This window comes from Oryctolagus cuniculus, chromosome 13 (assembly GCF_964237555.1).
Source record: "Oryctolagus cuniculus chromosome 13, mOryCun1.1, whole genome shotgun sequence".
NCBI lineage: Eukaryota > Metazoa > Chordata > Mammalia > Lagomorpha > Leporidae > Oryctolagus > Oryctolagus cuniculus.
The window spans coordinates 22264552-22286114 of NC_091444.1; the positions used below are offsets into that span (position 1 = coordinate 22264552).

The 21563-nt window shown below is 44.5% G+C and overlaps 1 protein-coding gene across 3 annotated transcripts in view; it reads left to right on the plus strand.

Moving 5' to 3' along the window:
* LOC100352436 (zona pellucida sperm-binding protein 3 receptor) overlaps positions 1-21563 on the plus strand; it is a 29472-nt gene that overhangs the window by 4898 nt on the left and 3011 nt on the right. The window contains exons 2-9 of one of the 3 annotated variants that reach the window (XM_070055218.1): positions 1389-1573; positions 2596-2775; positions 4008-4107; positions 8050-8135; positions 9337-9528; positions 11586-11768; positions 12801-12998; positions 18030-18230. In XM_070055218.1, the coding sequence (XP_069911319.1) occupies positions 1417-1573; positions 2596-2775; positions 4008-4107; positions 8050-8135; positions 9337-9528; positions 11586-11768; positions 12801-12998; positions 18030-18230 (1297 nt within the window). In that variant the 5' untranslated portion in view covers positions 1389-1416. Of the gene's footprint in view, positions 1-1388; positions 1574-2525; positions 2776-4007; positions 4108-8049; positions 8136-9336; positions 9529-11585; positions 11769-12800; positions 12999-18029; positions 18231-21563 lie in introns of those variants that run through there. The other 2 variants (XM_051821017.2, XM_070055219.1) reach the window with 2 other exon arrangements.

The window sequence follows — 21563 nt, forward strand, 5'->3', positions numbered from 1 at the left end:
GAGAGAGAGAGAGAGAGAGGTCTTCCATCTGCTGGTTCACTCCTCAAATGACCACAACTGCCAGAGCTGGGCTGATCTGAAGCCAGGAGCCAGGAGCTTCTTCCAGGCCTCCCATGCAGGTGCAGGGGCCCAAGCACTTGGGCCATCTTCTACTGCTTTCCCAGGCCATAGCAGAGAACCGGATCAGAAGCAAAGTAGCCAGGACTCCAACTGGTGCCCACATGGGATGCTGGCACTGCAGGTGGCGGCTTTACCTGCTACGCCACAGTGCCGGCCCCTTAACAGTTATCTTTTCTATTTCTATTTCTATGGAGTAGTTTTTCCAAGGAAAGACTTTCTCTTACGGAAGGTTACAGGGTGTGGGTTGGATGCTTCATTTGTGAGTAAGCACAGAAACGCAGCCTCCCTGTGAGTTCTTCAGCTTGAAGCAACACCAGTGATGTTTGTGAGTGTTCAATGGTCTACACTGCAAGTGTGTATGGAGGTAGCAATAATATTTTACAATGTCCACGGGCTATGGGGTTTTATGACCTCAGGCTCTCATGGGCAAGCACGGATCAGTCATGATGGCCCTCCAGTGGTAGGCACAGCACGGGGGTGTGGGCTGCAGGCGCGTGTCCCAGGGCTCTACAACAGTGATGCCAGTGGTCATGGGGACTCTGGTGGAAGCAGCAGCAGCGGTGCCTCGGGCACAGGTCATGGGCTGGTGTGCCCTCATCGGGGCAAGTGTTCCGGGCAAAAGGATTTCCAGTGGTGGCGTTGGCAGCAGCAGTGAGGTGAGGCTGCACTCATCTGTAGGATTGAACCTCCCGCGCTCTCTTCACTGCCTCCCTCAGTGTATCTGTGCACATCTGCCACAGGGATCCTTTGAAAGCACAGTCACTCCGCCCTGCCAGAATAGTGGCTCTCCATTTTATAAATCCAATCTCCAAATATCATCACTGGAAACTCAGCCAAAACCCATTCTAACCTGGTCCCTGTCTTTACTAACATCTTCCTACACACGTCCCTTACCTTCTAAACAAGTGGAAGTAGCAACTGCTATTTCCCAGAAATAACCTTACTTCCTCACTGGTATGTCTGTACTCAGCTTTTACTCTCAGTATAGAACGTCCTGTACCCAACATTCCAGAGTGCACATCATTATCTCCGATTGAAGCCGTCTTTAAAGAACTCACTCCCATTTCTCCATCTTGAATTAACTGCTCTCATGAATATGCTCCTAAGGCAGATACTGTAAAACTGCATTTGGCTGTAAATATTTGCTCGTGTTGTTTGTTCTTTAGTTCTTGATTGTAATCCTTTGAAGACGGTTGCCATGTGGTTTTTCCTAGTAGATTATGACAAATAGTAATTCCGTGATTGTCTATTAAGTTGAATTCTTTCAGCAGGAAAATATTGAAGAGGCCTCAGGTGATGCACTCCCCAAGAGCTCCACGCGTGTTCCTTGGGAAGTCCGCCCTCCATAGAGAGGGGGGAAAGGCAGCGTGGCCTCTCTCTAGACTGTGCAAAGTCTTGGATCCAACTCTGTTCCGAATGACTTTGGTTGCTGTTCTGTTGGCTCCTGTTCGTGGTGAGTGACGGGGGGCACGTGCAAGAGTGTCACTATAGAACTGAGTTTGCCACACATCTTATTGTAAGACTCATCCAACAGATACTCACCTTTAACACTGTTGGGGTGGACATGGCCACATGCAATATAGGGGAATTTGTCATAACGTCCAAAAGGCTGTTTTTATAGACACTTTTAATACTCTCTTTTAGAATTTCACCTCAAAGATTCTCCAACAAACAATCTCATCTCAAAACAATCATGTCATGGAATGAAAAAAGGGGAGCCCCAGAAAATGTATTTTATGAAAAAAATATGCATGCATTTCTTTTTTTTGCACTAAAACAAACTTATTTGTTAATTCAATTTTTACAAACTTTTCAGAGTCACTCACATGTGATCTATCAGCTTGACAATGGGTAGCATTCCCTGCTGTGTGGTTATTCGGAATGTAGAGAAGACACCATGCTGTCGCGGTGTCTGGGAAAGGCCCTTAGAACTTTGTGTTAGTATTTCTTGCCAGGGAAGTAGAAGTAAGATTTCACTTTTTCAAGGGTTTCAATTCGATGATTTTGAAAAACATTTTTATTTTTGAATAGTTACATTTAAAATCATATAAGTCTAAAAGAATGCAAATGAAATTAGCCCTTCTCATCCCTGGGTCCAGTTGGTCTTGTGTTGATATTATTAACCAGAATATATTTCTGCTAAGGCCAGAGGCAGGCTTATATGGCGTAACAAAGACACTAGTGTCTGAATAGGCAGATGTGGGCAATCTGACAGAATGATGAGATTCAGCTGTGTGTCATCTATTTTCCGATAAATTGTTGCATACACAGTGAAGGATGGATGAACTCTTTTTGCCTTTTTCATTATTAATGTTGATATTCCTAATCAACAAGCATTTATGAGGAATCACTCGCTGTGGTCCATCACAGATAGAATACAAAAGCATGGCTCCTGTCTCAAACAGTGTGTACCGAACATTGAGATGCTGTGTCCCACGATGAAACTTCTGATGCTCCTTGCCCTTTGGTATCCAGGTGACTGTGATCCTCCACCCATTATACCGTTTGCTTCCCCAATAAACCCGCTTTACGATTTGAGCTTCAAACCTGGAACCACGTTGAAATACAACTGTCATGCTGGCTACAAGAAAATCAATTCAACCTGGATTATCTGTAATGCTAACGGTGAATGGAACTACAATGTCTTTTGTGCCAGTGAGTAGCAACTTTTATTCTTCTTGCCTGTACCTTTTTACTCTAGAAACTTCTCCTAGGAACTTTGTAAATTCTTTAACTACTTTGATCAACGTAGTCTTCAAAACTAACATCTGCGCTATTTGGAATGGGTCAGTTGGGAACACACCGAGAGATATTTTTCTAATAGTGTGGACATAGAAACCATCTTTTCTTTTTTCTTCTGTCTGCCTGAGACCAAGGATATACATCTTTAAACTTTTGCTTGCTTATTTTTATTTATTTGAAAGTCAAAGGAAGTGAGAGAGGGAGGGAGAGAGACAGAGAGTGAGAGAGATCCTTGGTTGGCTGATTTCTTCCTCAGACCTCCCAAGCAAGAAGTCTGGAACTCAATCTGTTCTCCCATGGGGTGGCAGGGACTCAGCTACTTGAGCATTGCCTGCTGTCTCCAGGGAACGTATTAGCAGAAAGATGGATTGAAGTAGAGCCAGGATTTGAACCCAGGTTCCAAACCTAGGCATTCTAAAATGGGATACAGCCATCCCAAGAAGTGGCTTAGTTAGTGTGCCTGATCCCAAGGGCATACATTTCTCAAAGTGTGAATACAGGGGCTGGCGCTGTGGCATAGCAGGTAAAGCCACCGCCTTCAGTGCCGGCATCCCGTATGGGTGCCGGTTCTAGTCCTTGTTGCTCCACTTCTGATCCAACTCTCTGCTATGGCCTGGGAAAGCACCGGAAGATGGCCCAAGTGCTTGGGCCCCTGCCCTTGCATGGGAGGCCTGGAGGAGCCTCCTGGCTTCCTGGCTTCAGATTGGCATATCTCTGTCCATTGTGGTCAGTTGGGGAGTGAATTAGACAATGGAAGAACGAACTCTCTCTCTCTCTCTCTCTCTGCCTTTCCTTCTTTCTCTGTGTAACTCTGACTTTCAAACAAATGAATAAATCTTTTAAAAAAAGCAAGTATGAAGATATATATTATATATATATAAACAACTGGTCAACAAACCACATTACTTATTATAACAGTGGTCTAATTGAGCAAATAAAACTAAGCACTTATTTTTCTCCTTAAAATATGTCAGAAAAATGGGATACAAGTTTCCATTTATTTACCTTCAAGATAAATATGTTGGGAATAGAAATAAGCATTGAAAAAACATCTCTGGGGTCAAGAGTTAATTAACTAGACTTTATTTTTAAATATCATATCTTATAATTGTTATCACTAATCATCAATTTATTTTTCCTCCTAGAGAAACAATGCAAAAACCCAGGAGAATTAATCAATGGGAAAGTGGAAGTTAAAACAGATTTTCACCTTGGTTCAATCATAGAATTCAGATGTTTAAGAGGGTGAGTATACAAGGAAACCTAGAAGCAGTGTTTTTCCTTTGAATTGATTTTTGTGAGTAGTTAATGCATTCATATCTTTCAATAATGAAAATCAAGATTTCCAGCTTCTACCCCATCCCTATTCATTCCATTCCCATCCGTCTTCTGGCAGGAAGTGACTTTTGTTACTTTCTGGGTCATCATTTCAGTGCTTACCTATGCAGATAAAAGTGAGTGCAAGTTTTATTGATCTATTTACTGGTTTATTTGAACAGCAGTAAGAGAGAGGGAGAGAGATCTTCCATCTGCTGGTTCACCTTCCGAATGCCCACAGGGCTGGGCCAGGTCAGAGCCAGGAGCCAGGATCTGCCCCTGGGTCTCCACAGAGGTGGCAGGGACCCAGGCAGTTGGGACAACGTCGGCTGCCTCTCAGGGTGCGCGTTAGTAGGATGCTGGAGTGGGGAACTGAGGAGCCAGGCTCAATCCCAGGCGCTGCAGGGCGGAGCAGCTTCACCCACAGTGCCACACTCACCACAAATTTATTTTTTTATTTATTTATTTTTTATTATTAATTTTTTATTTTATTTTTTGACAGATAGAGTGGATAGTGAGAGAGAGAGACAGAGAGAAAGGTCTTCCTTTGCCGTTGGTTCACCCTCCAATGGCCGCTGTAGCCAGCGCGCTGCAGCTGGTGCACCGCGCTGATCCGATGGCAGGAGCCAGGTGCTTCTCCTGGTCTCCCATGGGGTGCAGGGCCCAAGCACCTGGGCCATCCTCCACTGCACTCCCTGGCCACAGCAGAGAGCTGGCCTGGAAGAGGAGCAACCGGGACAGAATCCGGCGCCCCGACCAGGACTAGAACCTGGTGTGCCGGCGCCGCAAGGCGGAGGATTAGCCTAGTGAGCCGCGGTGCCGGCCCGCAAATTTCTTTATTAATATTTTGTCCCATTTGTTATGCGGAAGATACCTGACTGATACATTACTTTGAATTTTACTTCATAATGTTGCTATGGACTCACCAAAGAAACCAAAGACAGCTTCCTTGCTCTCTCCCTCTGTGCCATGTGAGGGCACAGCCAAAGGCATCCACCTACAAGGCAAGAGTGCCCTCAGGGGAACTCAACCATGCGGCCACCTGGCCTTGGGCTTCCAGGCCAGTTCAGACTTTTGTGTGTAGTAGCCTGAACTGTCTAAGATACGCACTCCAGATCCTTGATATCTAGGCACTGACTGTTTGCTCATCTGCCGTGTGTGTGTTTACAGCTGTATAACTTTCCAGAGCAGGTATCATAGCTCTTCCTAGTTTATCTAATGATCTCTACTGACAGACCTTTGTGTGTTTCGGATCTTGTGTCGACACATTCGGTGCTCTGACATGTAAGATTCAATATGTATTACATCATATGTTGGAAGAAAGACGTCCCAAAGGCGGGATCGTTGGATGAGAGACAAGATACTCTAAAATTTTGGTAAAACTTTCAAATTGCTCTGCATAGACTAGGGGAAGTTTTGTAATTGAAACAAATGTCTGTTTCGCCACCACGCATGATTGATTATTTTATCAAACTTTTGGACTTTTGACCTGTGAGGAGGAGAAAATAAACCCCACTGTATGTTTTTCACTTTTATTTTGAGTCAGTGTAGATTTAGAAACCATTGCCACAAGAGGCACATGGACTCCATGTGCCCTTTTTACCACCCCTCCCCAACCATACATCTTCCCTGACTATAGTTTGGCATCAGAACCAGAAGTTGGACACTGACACAATCCCTTGACCTTAGCAAGGTTTCATTGGTATTGCCTGACTCGCTCATGTGAACGTGTGTGTGGTCAGTCTTGGGTGATTTTACCATACACCGGATTCCAGTGGCTACCACTGCAGTCAAGTTACAGAGCTACTGGACCACAGGATGCCTATGGGACGCTCTCACAGCCAAGGCCACCCCTCCCCCTCCCTAGTCTGCCAATCTCTAATCTCAGGTTACATGCATGGAATCACACACTGTGTGTCCTTTTGACATTGGCTGTTGCCACTCAGCATGATTCTTGTGCCATCACTCAAGTCCTTAGGTGCACCGGTGGTTGCACGGGTTGAGCCCGTGTTCCATGGTGTTGCTTGTTTATTCATCCATTGATGAATTCACTACTTTTACCAGTTTTGCTTTCTAGTCCTAGTTTTCTGAGTCTTTTTTTAAAAAAGATTTCTTTATTTATTTGAAAGAATTACAGAGAGAGAGGGAGAGCAAGAGAGAGATAGAACCTTCCATCTGCTGGTTCACACCCCAAATGGCCACAATGACTAGGAGCCAGGTGCTTCTTCCTGGTCTCCCATGCGGGCAGGGCCCAAGCACTTGGCCCATCCTCCACTGCCCTCCCAGGCCACAGCAGAGAGCTGGACTGGAAGAGGAGCAACCGGGACTAGAACCCGGCGCCCATATGGGATGCCGGTGCCGCAGGCAGAGGATTAACCAAGTAAGCCACGGCGCTGGCCCCTATAATGTATTTTTTTAAAGTGTTTCTGGATTTTGTTTGATATTTTATTCAGAAACTCCTCACCAATGTTTAGGGTATCTTGATCTATTTTTTTTTTTTTAATGCAAAAAGTCCTGGAAGCAAGACTGGGACTTGTTAAAAACAAGAGCAAGGAGATGATGTCAAGGAATTTAATGGTTGATAAGAGTCAGCCAAGTTTTAGAAGCCAAAGGAAGGGCAAAGGTCAAATTAATTAGTGTCAGTACTATATCTCGATCATTTATCCGTGGAAACTATGAAATAAACTCAGGTGAACCTTGTGCCTTTCATGTGCTGCTTGATTTGCATTTTGTAAAGAAAACAGTACAGGATTCCAACGGAATCTCAAGATTTTGGACACAGGGGCCAGTGTAGTGGCTTGGTGGGTAAAGCCGCCGCCTGCAGTGCCAGCATCCCATATGGGCGCCGGTTCAAGTCCCGCTGCTCCACTTTTGATCCAGCTCTCTGCTGTGGCCTGGGAAAGCAGTGGAAGATGGCCCAAGTGCTTGGGTCCCTGCACCTACATGGGAGACCCAAAGAAGCTCCTGGCTCCTGGCTTCAGATCGACCCCACTCTGGCTGTTGTGGCCATTTGGGAAGTGAACCAGCAGATGGAAGACCTCTCTCTCTCTCTCTCTCTCTCTCTCTCCCTGCCTCCGCCTCTCTGTAACTCTGCTTTCAAATAAGTAAATAAACCTTTTTAAAAAAAGATTTTGGGTGCAAATCTTACCACGTATTCCTTATTGGTTATGGGCTGGAAGTGAAACCCCTTCCCAGAGACAAGAGTTGATGTGAGGAAGTTAGGCTTATTGAGGAGGCCAACAATCCTGGGCGAAAAGTGCACATCCCAGTCTCAAAGGGGTTTTTCCAATTGACCATTTAGCAGGAGAACTTTTGAAAGAAGGAAAGGGGCATTGGGAGAGGGAGGGAGGACGATGGGGGTGGTGGTCAGGCAAGTGTCTATGGTCAGCGTGAAACCCCTGGGGTGGTGGGCCCTGTGGGCTAAGGCTTGACCATTTACAGTGGGCGCTCACGCTTGGAGGTTGCAGACCTCCTCCTTTCCCAAGGCCTCACAATTCTAGCCACTTCCCTGCACTTAGTCCCTGGGATTCTTCAGCCGGCATTATTTATCTGTTGAGTTAAACATAGGTCTGATTTAGCCACAAAGCCTACTTTTGCTTAGCAGAATACGAAAAGAGAGGGGAAAAAGTCCACTTTGGCTATGGTCACAGCACTATCTCACTCCAAGAGAAAGCTTTGTCATGTGGTTTAAGTGAATGAGAGAATTTTGATAAGGATTCTGCTTGATGTGATGATATTTAACTGCAGTCAATCTGAATAGTAATCAAGGTGAGAGCATTACTTTTGCATCTTACAGTATGAATGAGGAGCCCATGTATCCGAAATCTTAGCAGCATTCTATGTAAGATGACCTTGACTTCTCTTCTTCAGATATATCTTAGTTGGCTCAGCAACTAGTCGCTGTGAAGTCCACGGGAAAGGAGTTAGCTGGAGTGATCATATCCCAGAATGTGTAAGTAAGTAAAGAATTTTTTTAAAATAACTACACACTTTTTTTTTGAAAGACAGGCAGAGTGGACAGTGAGACAGAGAGACAGAGAGAAAGGTCTTCCTTTGCCGTTGGTTCACCCTCCAATGGCCGCCGTGGCTGGCACGCTGCGGCCAGTGCACTGCGCTGATCTGATGGCAGGAGCCAGGTGCTTCTCCTGGTCTCCCATGGGGTGCAGGGCCCAAGGACTTGGGCCAACTTCCACTGCACTCCCGGGCCACAGCAGAGAGCTGGCCTGGAAGAGGAGCAACCGGGACAGAATCGGGAGCCCCGACCGGGACTAGAACCCGGTGTGCCGGCGCCGCAATAACTACACACTTAAAACAATATTCAGTAATAACCCCGCTGTGAAATGTCACTGTTTTTTTTTTTTTTTTTTTTTTGACAGGCAGAGTGGATAGTGAGAGAGAGACAGAGAGAAAGGTCTTCCTTTTGCTGTTGGTTCACCCTCCAATGGCCGCTGTGGCTGGCACGCTGTGGCCGGCGCACCGCGCTGATCCGAAGGCAGGAGCCAGGTACTTCTCCTGGTCTCCCATGCGGGTGCAGGGCCCAAGCACTTGGGCCATCCTCCACTGCCTTCCCGGGCCACAGCAGAGGGCTGGCCTGGAAGAGGGGCAACCGGGACAGAATCCGGCGCCAGGACCGGGACTAGAACCAGGTGTGCCGGCGCCGCTAGGTAAAGGATTAGCCTAGTGAGCCGCGGCACTGGCCAAAATGTCACTGTTTCTTACATCCTGCATTAGGGTTAGCATGCATTTTATTTATTTATTTTATTTTATTTTTATTTGAAAGTCAGAGTTACACAGAGAGAGAAGGAAAGGCAGTGAGAGAGAGAGAGAGAGAGATCTTCCATTCCCTGGTTCACTCCCCAATTGGCTGCAACGGCCAGAGCTGAGCCAACCCGAAGCCAGGAGCCAGGAGCTTCCTCTGGGTCTTTCCATGTGGGTGTAGGAGCCCAAGAACTCGGGTCATCCTCCACTGCTTTCCCAGGCCATAGCAAAGAGCTGGATTGGAAGTGGAGCAGCCAGGACTTGAACCGGTGCCCATATGGGATGCCGGCACTGCAGGCAGAGGCTTTACCAGCTATGCCACAGTGCTGGCCCCTAGCGTGCATTTTAGATTTGTAACAATGCCTTGCCTGCTTCTTCCTCTGCGCTCACTCATCGCAGTTGTCAAGTGCGAGGCGCCTCCTACAATCAGCAATGGGAAGCACAATGGGATGGAAGCTGTGTACACGTACGGCTCTGTGGTCACCTACAGCTGTGATCTCCACTACTCGCTCTTGGGCCAGGCTTCCATTTCTTGTGTAATGGAGAACACCACAACGGGTGTTTGGAGCCCAAACCCTCCTACCTGCAAAAGTAAGTCACAGGCATGAATTCGGTTTGTTCTCTTTTGTTTAAAAGAAAAATATATTTAGTGGGGGGGAGGGGAGATGGAAAGATTTGGAGAGAAGTCATCAGTGTAATGAAGAGGATGTTCACTTGTCCGTCTAATATCATCGCATGTTATACGAAGCAGGATGGTGGAGGCTATACTGTGGAAATAATCCACACCCAAATCCCAAAGACTTTTTATAGAAAAAGCTTTTGTCAAGCTCCCCCTGCTCGCCTGGGAGACTTCCTATGGCAATGGTCATGTATATTCAATCCAAATGACTTAGACCTTCTGACACCTCCTGTCCAAAGCTCCACAACTAGTTCAGCAGGGGAAGAGAGCAAGGAGGGTCAATTCCAACTCTTAAATTGTTTGACCTTGTTATCAGAGCCTTTTGGCCAGAACTAGCTCCTTGTTTCTGCCTAGTGCCAAGGAACTGGGTAATCATCTTCTTTTGTTTATTCTGGAAGAACTGGAAATCTGGGTGTACACTAAAATTCTCAACTCAGTATGCCTATGGAGTAGACAGAACTGTGCCAACATCAGTAGGTTAATCATAAAGGAAAGCCAAAGAGGATTCTTCACTCTGCCCCCTCTAGGGAAGCCAGAAGAGAGGTTATGTCAATGTTAGGAATGACTCAGCTTGCTGGTCTAGGGAACCTTTCTTTCCTGCAATTGAAGTGCCTTAAAAGCGCATGCTCATCTGTTGCTTTGACTCATACCAGCACAGGTACATGAGTGAGCGTAATAGCAAAGAGTTCAAAAGCCTGGAGACAGGGCTTTGAGAGGTGGAAAAGACAAGAGCTGAGCTGGAAAGATTGACAAGGACCAGATGATGAAGGACCTCATATGTCACTCTGGAGGGGTTTGGATGGGAGGTGTAAGGGAGCCCCAAAAAGGACAATGTGAAGTGGGGCAAAGTGTACCTGGTGAGTGCCTGTTGGAACCATCCAGCCAAGAAGGAAAGATGCGCTCAGCTGGAGGCAAGCGGACCTGCAGAGAAGGGAGAGGGAGCCGGGGGCAGGGCTGATGGAACCCCATGGGTGACAGGGACTGCTCTCTGCTTGTGGGGCTGTAGGTCTCTAGCGCTCTGGCTGCCTCTTCATGGCCACCATATCACTACCATTTGGCACTGTTTCAGTCACCTTCTCATCACTGTATCAACTACATGAGAGAAGCTACTCAGGAAGGAAGAAGGCCTATTTCAGCTCGTGGTTTTGGAGGTTGACAGTCTAAGATCATGTGGCCTCACCCATCCGGCATCTGATGAAGCACTGGATGGTGGAACGATTACAGGAGGATGACATGAACCAGGAAGGAAAGAGATAAGCTAGGCTCAGCTCGGCTTTTATAGCCAATCTTCTCTTAAGGGCACACCTCCAGTGACTGAAAGACAACCCTTCCCCAACCAGACTCATCTCTTAGACACCGTAACTGGAGTAAGTCTCTGCATTTAATTCATTAACCATTAATATTAATCTATTAATCATTAACAAGAGACTTTGTAGAATCAAGCTTTCAACACAGGAATCTTTGGGGAACACAAACTAATACTCAACTCTAGCAAACCACTGACACACAATCAAATGAAGTTCTGATAATAGAAGGATTTGAGAACTTTGAGATCTAGATTTTAGGGTTTAGATATTATTAGATTATATTGATGAGAAGTTTGGAGACCTTCATCCACGTGACCAACATGGGACCTAATTGTATTGAAATTCCTAAAAAATGAAATGTGTGTGTATGTGTATGTATGTGTATGTGTGTGTGTATATATATATATACACACACACAAAAGTATATGCATAAAATTATTGTATCTACTTGATCTATATATACACACATACACATACAAATACATCCATTAGTGTAATGAAGAGTTCATCATCAGTGTAGTGAAGTGGATGTTATTTCTTTTGTATCTACTTGATATAAACTTGCATCAGACCTCCTTGGAGCCACAACCATCAACTGCATTCATATTTTTATTGTTATTTCTCCTTTATAACACAGATATCTTTTGTATATTTCTTTATAGAAATTTTCTGTTGTCAGCCACAGATTCCAAATGGAATTTTTGTCTCTGGATTTGGATCCCTTCATACTTACAAGGACGTCATTGTCATTAAATGCAAGAAAGGTTATGCCCTCAGAGGCAGCAGCAGAATCCACTGTGAAGCTAACAATGAGTGGCACCCTTCTGTTCCCACCTGTGAACTCAGTGAGTATGGACCACAGAGGAGTTTCAGTATTTGGCATCTGCAGTTATCCAGGAGTGTGAGTGTAGCATGCTTATAGGCAAAATCCCAGTTTAATCCCAACAATCGCATAAATTACATAGTTTTCTTTTTAAAAGGAAGATTTTCTTGTTGGTAATCTCTTAGTGTTATTGAAAGGATTTCGTATGTATTATACAATTGTGATGCCAATGACTTTGTAATTATTGTTATATATCTGTTATGCACATTTTACATCAGTGAATAGTGAAGTTTCTTATCCTAACAAAATCAACATATTATGAGTATTTTTGGAAAATGGAAATAACCTTCTCTTTAGACATTTCTCAGCCAAGTTCACATGCTTACTCAGGAGTGGAAACCACTGCTATATTGTGGTTTGTGTATTCCCTTCTGCCATCACAAGGACTTAGGTATCATTCCAAATGTGTAGTCGTAGAAGTAGGTAAATATGCAACGTGGCACTCATGCAACCCCTCTTCAATCTACATGGCCCTTCTGCATGAGTTCAGATAGAAAGAACAACACACAAGTCTGAGGCTCCGCTGCAAAATTTGAGTGGGGTTTGATCTGAGGCCAAACCGTGAACTTCCAGGTGATAGTGTCGTCACCCAAGGAGATGTTTCTCATTTTAATTCCTCAATAGGAAGGAGATCACTCACAGTTGGCCTTGTCTCAGACAGTGATGCTAAGTCTTCCCCTTAAGATGGACCATTCCGAAGTGCAGTAAACTAGAAGGAGAGCTAAGCTCCCATACGGTTTGCCTAACACCTGGAAACTTGTCCCCTTTCTGTACTGTGACAGCCTCGCTAGTGCTGCACATGTTTAACCTTGGCATTAGCTTTAGTTTATTGGGCCATGATGCTGCCACGTATGTTCCTAGAATTTCCATTTAGTTCTTACCATCTGGTCCCTTCTGAATGGATGTATGACATCTTTTTACCGTTCAGGATCTTGGGATACTCTGTCCACCCCAATAATAATTTTCCTTTGCTCTGTGCTTTCTTCATGATCAGATAGTTGTATTGACTTACCAGAACTTCCCTTTGCTTCCTGGGAAAAAACTGCCTACACCTCAAGGAGTCCGGAAATATTTGAAGTTGGAACTGAGTTGAAATTTAAGTGCGACCCTGGCTATAGAGCTATTCCAGCTGAGTCTCTGACTGTGAAGTGTCAGGAAAATCTGACATGGTCACCTTCCAAAGGGTGTGAGAGTAAGTGAACTTGAACTTCATCCCATGTCTATGTATGTGCATCAATTTTCTATTGAAAATACCGAGTTCAATCCTAATAAGTTGCTGCAAGTTGCTTCACTGAACAGCATGCAATTAATTACTGTGAATCTTCAGTGTGCTTCAGAAAAAATGCATATTTTGCAGTTGTTGGTCGTAATGTACAGATATCAATTAAATCTAATTTTTTAATTATGGTGAAAATATTTTATATCTATGCTGCTTTCTCATCTGCTTTTTCTTTAAATTGCTGACAAATGTTGATCAGATTGTGGGTTTCTCTTTCATCTTTTTACTTTTTAAAAAAGCATTTTTCCATTTTTTATTTTGAGATGACATTTGAAAATTTGAAGCTGCATGCTAAATTTAGAATGATGTTTTCCTGATGAATTTACCCTTTTATTATTATGAAATGGCCCTCTTTATTTCTGTAATTGCTTCACGTTCAAATTTTACTTTATATTAATGTACCTCCATTTGAATTAATGTTTGCATGGTAAATCCTCTTGAAGTTTCTTACATTCAAACTTTCTCTAATTTTGTATGGTATCTTAGAAGCAGGATAATGTTGGCTACTCTAATCTTACCTGAAAATTTCTATGATCTAATTGGTGTATGTAAGCTGTGTGCAGATCATGTAATTATTGATATATTTGAGTTTGTTGTTTTAATATTTACTACATTTTCTGTCTGTTTTACATTATTTTTTCTTGACTTCTTTGGAATTTATTATTTTTTGTCTTTCCCATTTTCACCTGGAATTTGATTGGTATTTATCTACTTTTTACTTTTAATGTTGTTTCCACTAAAAGTTATTGTATACAATTTTTACTTTTTTAAAAAAGATTTTATTTATTTATTTGAGAGGCAGAGTTACAGACAGACAGACACACACACACACACACACACACAGACGTCTTTCATCCACTGATTCACCCCCCAAAATGGTTGCAAAGGCAGAAGCTGGGTCAATCCAAAGCCAGGAGCCAAGAACTTCATCCTGGTCTCCCACATGGGTGTAGGAATCCAAGCACTTGGGCCATCTTCTACTGCTTTCCCAGGCCATAAGCAAAGAGATGGATTGGAAGAGGAGCAGCCAGGACTTGAGCTGGTGCCCATATGGGATGCTGGCACTACAGGTGGAGGTTTAGCCCATTTCACCACAGTGCCGGTTCCTCTACTTTTTAAGCTTATTGTTTTGTCTCTTCCGAGGCAATGCAAAACCTTAGTATCTTTAACTTGACTTACTCCTTACTGCTTCTGTGTATTTCAATTCTATGAGTATTACACCTCATATTCATATCTTACACTCCATATTATCATTACTATTATTATTATTTTAATAAAGCACATTAGTTGAGTCGTTCACATAATGATGATTACTGTTTTTTTTATTCTCTGCAGATTCTTCAGTCTTGTGTCTCTCTGCCTGGTGAATACTCTAGTTTCTTTAAGTGTGGTATGTTGCTGATGAATTGTTTGCTTCAATGTGCCTGTATTTCATCTTAATATCTAAAACTATAATTGCTAGGTATAAAATTCTAGGTTGCCATCTATTGAATTCTAGGTTGACATGTGAAATATTTCATTCTACTGTCTTCTGTCTTCAATGATTTCTGTTTAGAATTTTGCTGTTGGCCTTATACTGTTGATCTTTTGAGAGTTATCTGCTTTCTTTATTTTTCAAATGTTCTCCTTGTCTTTGGGTTTTTAGCAGTTTTTCTCTTTTCTAAAAGAAATTATTTTATTTATTTTCCCTTTATTTGAAAGGCAGAGAGACATAAAGAAAGATCAGATGGAGAGAGCTCTTTCATCAGCTGGTTCACTCCCCAGATACCCACGACAGCCAGGCCAAAGCCAGGAGCCAAAAACTCCATACAAGGCTCCTACATGGGTAGCAGGGATACATGTGCTTGAGCCATCATCTGCTGCCTCTCAAGATGTGCATGAACAGAAAGCTGGATAGGAAGTGGGGTAGCTGGGACTCAACCCAGGCACTTCAATACAGGCTGCAACCCGACCTCTGCACCACACGTCCGCCCACTGCAGCTGTTTGATCAGATATGGTTGGATTCTTTATGTTTATCCTGCTTGTGCTTCAGAGTGCTCATGGAATCCAGTACTGGATGCCTTTCATTGATTTTGAAAAATTTCAACTTAAAACATTGATTATTTCAAATATTCTCTTCAATTTTAATTTCAGACCATTTTTTAAAAAGATTTATTATTTTGGAAGTCAGAGTTGCACAGAGAAAGAAGAGACAGAGGGGGAGAGAGAGAAAGGTAGATCTTCCATCTGCTGGTTCACTCCCTAATTGGCCACAGTGGCCAGAGCTGTGCCAATACAAAGCCAGGAGCCCAGGAGCTTCCTCGGGTCTCCCGCGCCGGTGTAGGGGCCCAAGGACTTGGGCCATCTTCATCTGCTTTCCCAGGCCATAGCAGAGAGCTGGATGGGATGTGCAGCAGCCAGGACTTGAACCAGTGCCCATATGGGATGCTGGCACTTCAGGCAGCGGCTTTACCCACTACGCCACAGCACCAGCCCCTCAGACCACTTTTCTCTCCCCCTCCTCCTGGTGCCTCAGCTACGTTCATGTTAAGCCTTCCTACAAGATCTCCCATATTTCCCATGCTCTTATCTGTGTTTTTGAACTTTTTGTCTCCCAATATTTTATTAACAATATAAAGTTCATTTTTTACTTGTGTATAATCTGGTATTCATTATTAATGAATTTAGGGGAATTTCACCCTCTTTTTTGGAATAATTTGAGAAAAATCGGTATTACTTATTCTTTAATATTATAGATTTTTGCTTTGTGGTTACTTTAGGCTTACCAAAAATATTTCGATTATTATATCAAGTTGTCCTGAACTGATAGCAACTGAACTTTCATTGTAAAGAAATGAAAAGAAACAAAGAAGCAAAAGCAATAATGAAATACACTTGCAGAAGTTAGTGTTGTGGCACAGTGGTTTAATCCATTCCCTGTGGTGCTGGCATCCCATATGGACACTAGTTTGCCCTGGCTGCTCCACCTCCAGTCCCTTCTAATGCACCTGGAAAAACAGCAGAAGATGACCCAGGGACTTGGGCCTCTGCCATCCATCCATGTGGGAGACCCAGACGGAGTTCTAGGCTCCTGGCTTTGGTCTGGCCCAGTTCCTGATGTTGGGGTCATTTGGGGAGTGAATAAGTAAATGGAAGATATCTCTGTCTCTTCCCCCCATCTCTCTCTCTAACCTCATCTCTGTCTCTCTATCATCACTTCCTGTCTCTCTGTAATTCTGCCTTTCAAAGAAATAAAATAAACCTTTAAAAGCAATACACCTGAGGCCTGGTGCTGTGGTATAGTAAGATAAGCCTCTGCCTGTGGTGCTGGCATCCCTCATGGGCACTGGGTCGAGTCCTGCCTGCTCCTCTTCAGATCAAGCTCTCTGAAATGTCCTGGGGAATCAGTGGAAGATGACCCAAGTGCTTGGGCCTCTGCACCCGTGTGAGAGACCCAGAACAACTCCTGGCTTCTGGCTTTGGATCGGCCCAGCTCTGGCCGTTGCAGCCACTTGGGGAGTGAACCAGCAGATGGAAGACCTCTCTCTCTCTCTCTCTCTCTCTCTGTAACTCTGTCTTTCAAATTAATAAATAATAAAATGAAACCAAACTAAGACTTGTGATAGACTTGGTTGAATCGCATCTCACTGCTGACCTTTGACCTTCACAGACCTGGTGTCTCCGTCCTTCTCTAGGTATGAGAAGTTTTCTGTTATCTACTTTAATAAACTTTCTACAACACAGGCATTCTCATGGCTATTTTGAACCATGGTAGCCCCCAAAATTTACTCTTTTAACACCGTCCCATAGTTTCTATAGCTTCCTTAATTCTCTTTTTCAATTTTCTTCTACCTAAGTGTATTTTCAAATAGCCCATCTTTAAACCCATTAGTCCTTTCATTTGATCAGTTCTGTTACTGGCATTTTCTATAGCATTTTCCATTTCATTTATTGTACTCAGCTTTGAGATTTCTGCTTGATGTAATCTTTTTTTTTTTCATTTTCTCTGTTAACTTTTTCTGTCAAGTCTCTGAGTTGCTTCTGTGTTTTCTTGAAGTTTGCTAAATTTCATTAAAATAGGTCTTCTCAGTCCTCTGCTGTCACACACATCCATTGCTTCATGGTCAGTCTCTAGCACCTTGTTCATTCTGTTAGGCAGTCATGGTTTCGTGAATGTTCTTGCTGCTTGTGGGTGTGCATCAACGTCTGAGAAAGGTAAATTCGCTGTTTATTCCAGTCCTTGGACAGCACTTTCATCCGAGTAGTTTTTCAGATTTATGCGTCTGTGGATGGTCTTTTCTCACATCTTGTGCTTCCTCTCTCTCTGTTTTTACCTTTTAAAAAAATGATTTTTTTTATTTGTTTGAAAGGCAGAGACAGAGACACACAAGTAGACAGAGAGAGAAAGAGATCTGCTGGCTTACTTCTCAAATACTCACAAAAGCCAGGGCTTGGCCGGCTAAAGCCAGACGTTTTGAATACCATCCGGGTCTCCCACCAGGGGGGAGAGACCCAAGTACTCAAGCCTTTACCTTCTATCTCCCAGAGCGCACGTTAGCAGAAAACTGGAATTGGAAGCAGAGCTGGGACTTGAACCTAGGCACTCTGGTATGGGATATGAGTGTTCCAAGTGGGATCTTAACTGCTGTGCCAGATATCCACCCCTCTCTTTCTCTTTTTAAATTGTAATAAAAACACTTACCATGAAATCTATCCTTTTGTTAATTATAGACACTACGTCATTCAGCTTATTTCCAGAACTTAACCGTCTCACACAACTGCAGCTGTGTACTTGTTGAACAACTTCCCATGTCCTCTTCTCCCCTCAGCCCCTGTCAACCCCCACTCTGTTCTCGGCTTGCATGCGTTTCATTACAAAGATCTACAGGAGGCCGTCGGGGCTTCAGCTATAGGTGTATCCACGGAGCGATTTTGTTAACCTAAGCATTGTTTTCATCTGTCAGGGGTATGCTGCCCAACACCAGACATGGAGAAGATCATTATCATAAGCGACAGGAGAGACTTCACTGGGATATGCGTCTATGCCTATGGAGACTACGTGTCATTCATGTGTGATAAAGGCTATTACCCGATCTCTCCTGATGGAAGGAGCTCCTGCCAGGTGGACGGCACGTGGAATCCTAAAATGCCCAAGTGTGAGCCAGGTGAGAATGTCAAGAGTATTTGTCATTGTTACTTCCCAGATCCCCAGTGATGTCATTTAGCTTCCTGAATGATCAAGCGGCTTAAAGCCAGGTGAGTGTGAGGCTTTTCTCCTGAGATGCGTGGTGCAAGCAGAGTCACAGATGCATAGCACTGGCTGCTCGCAAGGCAGCTCAAGGACCAAGGACATCCGGAGGAAAACCTTACAGCAGGACTTGTCTTGTGAGAGCAAACAGTGGAGCTGGCGAAATCCCGCTGTCTCGTTTTCTCATGTCTCCTGTACACGTTGTTTGCACTTCTCCACGGACACCTGACTGTAGGAGCCACGGGAGCAGGAGTGACCCACACAGTTCCGTGCGGGGAAGCTCCCGGGCGGAAGGAGTGACTGTGTTAGAGGGGGCGCCTTCAGAGCCCGCGGAGGGACACCGGCCTTGCCTTTCCCGCCCGGACGCAGGCCAGCAAAACCGTCCCCGTGTTAAAATGCCAAAGGGGGAAGAACTCAGCCAATGGCGGGGGCGAAGACGCTCCGCCCCTGCCCAGAGTGGGACCTGAGAGTGCAGTCCTCAGGCAGGGGCTTCCTCCGCCCGCTCCTTCCCGCGCACGCGGTGCCACAGCTGGGCTGCTCCGGGAGGGCAGCTTGGGAACATGGCCTGGGAGCCGGTAGCCTGTGTGCAGGTGATCCCAGCCAGAGGAAGCCAGGGACCCGTGAGGGCAGGGAGGCGGGGAAAAGCTGACGGTTACAAGCAGCAGGGCCTCAATTCTTTGGGACCACTGAGAAGTGTGCAGAATGCCTGGCAAAATTACCTGTGCGATGGACGGGGGACCGGGCTATTTATGCATTGGTTTTTAGTCCCCACTGGTTTGAGATTGCCCAGAAGGCCAGTAACTGCTCCTCAATTCCAGCTGTGCTCCGTCAGCTCAGAGAATGCCCAGAGGCAGATAAAATGACAGATCCAATACTCTCTCCAGAGCACCATCATTATAAATCTAAGTATGGGGGCCAGTGCAGTGGCGTAGCAGGTAAAGCCACTGCCTGTAGTGCCGGCATCCCATATAGGCACCAATTGGAGTCCCAGCTGTTCCATTTCCAATCCAGCTCCCTGTTAATGTGCCCGAGAAGGCAATGGACCATGTCTCAAGTGCTTGGCCCCCTGCACGCACATGGGAGACCTGGAGGAATCTCCTGGCTCCTGGCTTTGTGTTGGCACAGTTTTGGCCATTGCAGCCATTTAGGGAGTGAAGCTGCAAATGGAAGATAGAGCTCTCTCTCTGCTCCCCCTCCTCCCTCTCTCTCTCTCTCTCTCTACCTCTGCCTTTCAAATGAAATGAAATAAACTTAAAAAAAAATCTAAGTATACTCCACCTGACACTGTAATCCAAGGTGGCCCAAAACGCTGTGACACGGCCATGACATCTGCTCCACCACAAACCCCTTGTCTAACTCGGTTCTGCTCCTACTTCACATTAATTGTGCAGAGTCACCGACTCTTCAAAGTAACTCTGGCCCCAGCCCTTAAAAGTCACTCTAAGGGAGGGTGAGTGCCTTAAGTGCTCTCTGACCTTGAGGCTATTGTGGGTACTGGTAATATCTGCTGTGCTACCCATTCTGGATTCTTCTCCCCTTTAGCCAACGCTTGAGTTGGTGCAGGTTGCCTGACAGATGAGCTCACCCTGATTGTCATCCCTCACAGGGAAGACAGCTTGGTGTCTAGTAACTGTCCGTTCACTGTTGCCTCCAGGTATGGGAGCATCAAGAGACACTGGATTCCGGATATAGTCTTTCCTCACTCGATAATGTCACAATCATTCGGGCTCTTTGTGGTGACTACAATCTAATGCAATACCCATGTAGTGCTGGTTTCCCTGCCCCCAAGTTTTCTCACCTGTGTGAAGAGCCCACTGCAATCTTGTGAGGACCACTGCTTCAAGCTTAGTAGGGTGCTTCAGTGTTTCCTTGTTGAATTATCCCCTCCCCCACCCAGTCTCTGGGAAGGAGGACTTCCGGTCTAGAAGAGTCCAAAGTTGGAAGTAGGAAAAATACATCCTAGATGTGGCCAACTGCCATTAGTTATGCCAACCAACCTGTTTGGTTGCTGGCTCTGTGTATTCTGGCTATTGGGTGAACAGGTACTGGCAAACAGTTCAATGTCTACTGCATCCTGAAAGACAGTGTCCCCATAGTGCAAAGTGTCATTAACCCAGTGATTTCTTATGTTATCTCCTTTTGGGTAATACATTCAGCAGGAAAAGCCAGCCTCAAACTTTTTTCCCCTTGTCATCTCTTCTCTGTTAACAGTCTTTGGAGCTTTAAGCTTTTTCTTTACTGTTACTCCATGGAAAATGTTCTCCTACTTCTCATCTACCAATCCAAGCTTTCTGCCCAACTTTCCAATCTCTTCTCCATCCTTCTATAAAAAAATGTTCCTTTAATACTCTAGCTGTGTCTCCCTTCTCTATTGAATTTACTCTCTGTATGAGCTTTTTGGTGCTTTATCATCAACTGGCTGTTACAGATGTCAACCATTCACATTGTTTAGGTTTATTTTCCTCCACAGCATAATTCAATGCTGAGCATGTAAATTTATTTTTGTGTTAGTAAAAATTAAAAGTTACCTTTTATGGAGTATTTGAAATGAATTTTGCTAAAGATTATACATGAGCTCTAGACTTAACTATAGGTGAAAATGTCATGTCCACAATCAATGTTTAAAGAAAGAAATTGGTTGCTAGGGACATAGACTCTTACAAGGCATGGCCCTTGATATCAAAGCAGAGAGAAAGGAATGTGATGGGTACTATAAGACAGCTGTTAAACAGCTACTACAAAAAAAATAGAATGTAGTTGGAGCAAAAGACTGTGCATGGCGACAGATCTGAATCCAGTCCTGCCCTACGTGCCCAATAGTTGTGCTCCTGGGACAATGTCCTAACTCCTTTAAGCTTCTCTTCCATTACACGGAAAAGGATGAGGATGATATCCAACTCCAGGGTCATTGTGAAGTTTCACTGGGATCCTGCCTGAAAGAGCTTAGCAAAGTATTTGGCACATGGTGAGAACTCAATAAGTAGTCACAAGTAATCGATTGCTAACAACTGCTGTAAAAGGAAAGTAGACATTGTAGTCAAAATGTGCTTCACAGAGAAAGTGAAATTCGAGTTCACGAATAGATACAAAAGAATTCGTTTTTTAAAAGATTTTATTTATTTATTTATTCGAAAGTCAGAGTTACACAGAGAGAGAAGAAGAGGTAGAGAGAGAGAGGGAGAGGGAGAGGGAAAGAGAGAGAGAGAGAGGTCTCCCATCCGCTGGTTCACTCTCAAATTGGCCGCTATGG